The 5,615-nt window shown below is 43.2% G+C and overlaps 1 protein-coding gene across 1 annotated transcript in view; it reads right to left on the reverse strand.

Moving 5' to 3' along the window:
• Positions 1 to 3,487: 3,487 nt before the first annotated feature.
• The window catches only part of LOC109860179 (helix-loop-helix protein 11), a 137,406-nt gene continuing 135,278 nt past the window's right edge, over positions 3,488 to 5,615 (reverse strand). The window contains exons 5-6 of the mRNA XM_020439129.1: positions 4,435 to 4,886; positions 3,488 to 4,131 (exon numbers count right to left, since the gene is read on the reverse strand). Of these exons, the coding sequence (XP_020294718.1) occupies positions 3,762 to 4,131; positions 4,435 to 4,886 (822 nt within the window). The 3' untranslated portion in view covers positions 3,488 to 3,761. The remainder of the gene's footprint in view (positions 4,132 to 4,434; positions 4,887 to 5,615) is intronic.

Consider the following 5,615-nt stretch of genomic DNA (forward strand, 5'->3'; position numbering starts at 1 on the left):
TATAAATATGTGTATGTGTGTATTATGGAAGCGCCGAAGATACTCGCACGAGATATCCGAAAAAAAAAAACAAAAAAACAAAAACTAAAAAAAACTATCAAAATCAGACGAGGAAAAACGAGACGCATACATCGGACTCGCGTGAGAAAACAAATTTATTTTTTCCTTTGCATTCAACTCAACAACGTACGTAATTTTTTTGTTTTGTATCTTCGAAAATCTTGCCGGCGATTTCGTCAATCGAGTCGACATCGTCGAATTTCAGACAGCGTCGCGTCACACCCGCGTGCTTCGTCACCGAGGAAAATGTGACGCGATGATGCGCGAGAGAAAATACGTGTAAATGCTGTGGGATCTTCGTATTACCGCGGGGGAGAATTATAGGAAAAATACGAAAGACGGAAACGAATATTTTTTCTTTTTTTTTTGTTGCTGTTGTTGTTTCTACTATTCCTTTTAGGCCCTCGTGCGTCCTCGCGTGCGAACGTCGACATCGAGCTTTGTACATTTACCTTCGAGAGATCCGCCACGGAGAATAACGCGCGGAATCACACTTTCATCGCGAATGTCGAAAGCCTAAGATAAGAATCGTAAACTTCTATGTGTATAAAAACGCCTCTCGTACGTTTCGGAAGTGATTGTGTGTGTTTCCGTGTATATGTTGAGAAACGTGATGTCCTTTTTTTAATCCGAAAAAACTTAACGTAGTCCTTGAATCTCTCCTGCGTATGTATTAAAAAAATAATCAAACGCGGTGAAAACGTCAAATGGTACATAAAAAAATATGCGATAATACACGCGCCGACAAAATGGGGAGGGGCATCGTTCGTTTAAAAACGACGCGGACAAAAAGTACGAAAGGCGTGGTTTGTTTGTGTGTTTTTTTTTTTTTTTTTTTACATTTTTTTACCCTATTTCATTCGTTCTTTTTTCCCCCTTTACGTTAGCTAGATGATGATCAATGTGTGTTTACATAATGTGCGATATCTGCTAAAAGGTATTTTTTTATATACACGCAAATACAGTTACGAAGTAGCGTCACATTTATCATACAGATAGACAATGTTAACCCCTGGATGTATATATATTTCAAATTGCATTATGTATATATATATATATATATATATATGTATTTATATATATATACTAGGCTAAACAATTCCTACGTTTACCCTAATTGCTAAGAAGGTTAACTAAAGATCTTAATTGTAATGCTCTTCTATCTTACCGCCGCGCATCTTCGCTTCACCTATAACGTAACCTTACGCACATATCTCTCTAAACAAGTACTTAAAATTATCTCCTTGTAGGCATATAATCTACGCATTAAACTCTTAAACTTACGTCGCTCATTAATCATTGTCATATCGTAGAAAAAAAAGTAGCAATAGTAGTAATAGTAGTATAGTAGCAATAATAATTGTAAATTACGGGTGAAAGGATCCGTACTAATGTATAATCGGTTAAAAATTGGTCTACGGGCCTTATACTTCGCGAGCGATACACGCTTGTGTGTACAATACGACGGTCACTCGATGAAAATGATTATATCATAAATGGAAGAAAAGTAAACATAAACGTTAAACGCACATAATACACAGACGCGTGTAGACGTGAAAGAAAAAACGGAAGAAAACGAGAAAAAAGAAAAACAAAAAAAAACGTTCAGACTCATCGCCGGTCGATCGATCGGTCGACCTTGTTCGAAATCGCTGAATCGCTCGTCGCCTCGAAAAGGCACAAGAAATTGTAAATTCCAAAGCCTCTTGAGTCTCGTGTTCCGCAAAGCCTTTAAGAAATTTGTATGTCGCGTAGAAAAATCTCGTGTAATGTATATTTGTCATATACGTCGGAGTTAAGAAACGGTCGCGAGACACGACGGTCGATGCAAAGAGATCATCGTCCGGGTTTTCCCTCGACGCTGATGACCAGTCCGATATATAAGGGAAGATCGGTGATGGTCGACGACGCGACGGAAATTGCGACGATCGAGAGAAAAATCCGCTTTGTCGAAAAGACAGACGTTCACTCGGTCGTCGTATCGCATTGACGAGTAAAATAGAGGGGACGAGCGATCCCGTCGAAAAGACGCTAATCCTACTGGATATATCGACCGGTTTTCTCTTATCTCACACCTTACGCATATTATATATTTACTACAAAGGAACAAAAACATGTGTGGGTACTCTTTCTCTCTCTCTCTCTTTCTCTCTTGGGATATTTGGCACAGATTAAACGGAATTTTCAACTCGCGAAACGTCTCGATATACAATGAGAACACAGAAGAAGGGAGTTCATATGCACAAGACACACGCGTGCAGGTGCACCGGGACGTCTCCCGATTTGTCAACGCGAGAGAGCCCCAGTTTCCGCCGTCCCGACAACGTCGTACCAACGTTGATCCTGATGTCAAGTAATTAAGTATTGCGTGCGGATATATTTTGATTAAATCTTGTTACTGGTTGTTGACTTTCTTCTTAATCGCTTCGCGCTTGTCCAGTGGTAACCCCGTAATAAGTATCGAAAGAACATATATATATATATATGTGTATATATATATATGTATATTTTTTTACGCGTCGTTATTTAATATCTTAATATCTCTTTTCTCGCGTCGCGTTATCTCGCATTATCTTTTTCATTTTAGTAACAATGTAAAAAAAGAATACGCGCGCGCGTAAGTATATGTTATTTATATTCTTTACATGTAATATATATGAATGTAATATATGTATATATATCATACAGTGTTACGCGCAGCCTTATTCGCTAGGAATATTATCGTGGTAGTTTTTCTTATCCGCTTATTAAATCTATAAAAGAAAAAAAAAGAAAAAAAAAGAAAAAAAAAGAAAAAAAAAAGTTACTTACTAAAACGAGCGAGAGAACGTCCGTTTCGCGCTTAGTGTGAGGAAAACGGATTTTCCCTCGTAGGGTTTGGAGGGAGGGAGGGAAAACCTTTCGAGATTCAAAACGATCTCGTGGTAATCGTCGGAAACGATCGGGAGAAATCGTCAGTTATTTACACGAGAAATCGAGAAAAACGACATATATATACATGTATATGTATGTATATATTTGTCGTTTTGAACGAATCGGCGACGAGAGGATCCTTTCGTCAAGCTTCGAGCTTGGCTCCTACATTCGCCTGGTCTACATATATCCGCGATTTAAAATCGCTTTGTCTCTTCTATCTAAAAATTTATCGATCGTACGGACTTCTCTCTCAAACAACGCGACTCGTTGATTCTTTCCGCAAGATGCTTTATGCATTTCTTCCAAGGCGAAGGCGAGCTAAGCGCGCAGTAGGAACATACGTGAAATCCATCCTCGCGTTATGTAATCCGAACGAAGAAGACTCACGATAATCATCGGTGATCGACGAAGACGGAGAACACACACACTTCTCTCTTTCTTTCTCTGTTTCTCACTCTCACTCTCACTCTCATTCTCTCTTCTCTTTCTTTCTCTTTCTTTCTCTCTCTCTCTCTCTCTCTCTCTCTCTCACTCTCACTTGCTCTTTTTCTCTCCTCTTCCTCTCTCTATGTCTCTCTCTCTTTAAGAGAAGAACGCGATCACGATGACCACCGCCGCCGTATCTCGCCGCGTCTTCGCAAGTGCTCGCTCTCTCCCGAGTGAGCCGAAAGGGATTTCTCGTTTCCGTACGATAAAAACCGCGGCGATGTCGAGCGGCGGAAGAAAGTGCGTCATCGTCGTTCTGGGTGCATTGTTCAGTGCACGGAACGTGACGCATTGTTAGATCACGAGTGCTTCACCACGATCACGCCGGGTCGCTGTTGGGCCTGTTGCGGCGTGTGAAACTGAAGAAAGTGTTCCTTCAGTATCCGTTGCTTCGCGGACGTCGCGGATGACGTCGACGCCGAGGAACAGGAAGAAGGCGAAGAGGACGTCGTGGTAGCAGATTTCGTCGATGTCGTGTTTGTTTGTTGTTGCTGCTGTTGTTGCTTGTTAGTCAACGCCAAAGGAACGTCTTGCGCGGGCTCATCGCTGAACAGATGATCACCTTCCAGGTGACGTATCGCTTCGACAATCGTCTCTAAATTCTGCCGGGATGTGTTGGCTATGTATAACCTCGGAGGATCGTCCAGGGAGTTTGATGGAGAGGGCAATCTGCAATCGAGAAACTTTACGTTAGCATCCCGAGCGTAAATATCGATTCCCAAGTCTCTTTAAACACTGCGGTTCTTTGCGATAAATCAAATTTACACGCTCTTGGCCACACGGAAGGGAACGTTTAACATTTGACACAGCGGCTGTCGACAAATTAGGCACTCGAAAAGCAAAAGTAAACTAGATGCCACTTCGTATCCGCAAAGTGGTATTTTCCGACTATTGACTTAGGTTTCCGTCCGCGTCTCAAACAACGCTTCTAATGAGCGCCACGGATCATTTTGGATAAAAATCAACACGTACCTTTCCACCTCGACTTTGGGCTCGGCTTTCATCGCAGCTTCCAGAACGCTCGGCAGTCGCTGCGGCTCCGCGGCTGGCGAGAACGGTCTGCTCGGGCTGCCGCCGATGTACTGCGGCGATGCGTTCTTGAAGTCGTTGGACGACGCGTACGTGACGCGACTCGATGACGAAAACGAGTCCGCGGTGGTCTGCTCCTCCATCGTCGTGAACACTTGATTCTGGGCGAAAGTGACAAGCTTCGGACTGCCCGAACGGGACTCTTCTTCTTTGATTTCTTCAACCGGCACCATGTCGGCTGGTTGCGGGGACAACGGAGGCGAACTAGGATCAGGACTGGATGTCTCAACGGTCTGAGTGGAACCCACAGGTGGCAAAGACATGACCGAGACCACTTGGAGCGTCGCCATATCCTCCGTCTCCTGTGCCATCACGTTATCCGTATGCTCGATCACCTGGACAGAAGCGCTCGGTTTAATTGACATCGTACTAATCTCTGCCTATTTTGGAAGCGGAGATCGACCTCTGATTCCCCTTTACAGACCTATCTCGTCATGGAAAACGAGTAAAGAAATTCATTCGATCGAAGTAATAAAACGGTATTACAGCGCGACGTTATCAGGCGCAGTTATCTGCGCGAGCAATTAAAACAATGTTCGCAATATCTTTCGCCTGGGAACGTTTAAAATCCACGAGAGGTCGAACGGGTTCACGGCTAAATTGTATCTCTGTATCGCGCGAGATAGCGATCTCTCTCTCTCGGCAACCTCCACCAGCCCCTCCCCCCGAAATCGCTCAAACATGTTTTCATAGACCGTGTGATATTTCAGTTAAAACCTTTATATCGCGCTTTTATATATGCGATATAAAACGCTTTTTTTTTTCAGGAGTCAGTTTTACTGCCGAGTTTTGTGTTGCCGTGGATTCAATTCCACGCGTTCTTTATTCTCCCTTTCATTCTCGCGATCTGTTAGACGGATCAATTTATCAATACACATATATATTGTTGCGCTCGCGGCGTCGGAAACAGCTCTCACGCCGGTCTCCGCGATCGCGCACTTGTCCGCGGAAATGAGAGAGAGCGCGGTTTACTATTAAACTCTTTATTACAATGGAATCTCAATTAGAAATACAGGAAAACGGACGAGCCGTCCGAAAACGCAACGTGACAGATCTCGCGACTC

This window comes from Pseudomyrmex gracilis, unplaced genomic scaffold, assembly GCF_002006095.1.
Source record: "Pseudomyrmex gracilis isolate BER0280 unplaced genomic scaffold, ASM200609v1 scaffold_0, whole genome shotgun sequence".
Classification (NCBI taxonomy): domain Eukaryota; kingdom Metazoa; phylum Arthropoda; class Insecta; order Hymenoptera; family Formicidae; genus Pseudomyrmex; species Pseudomyrmex gracilis.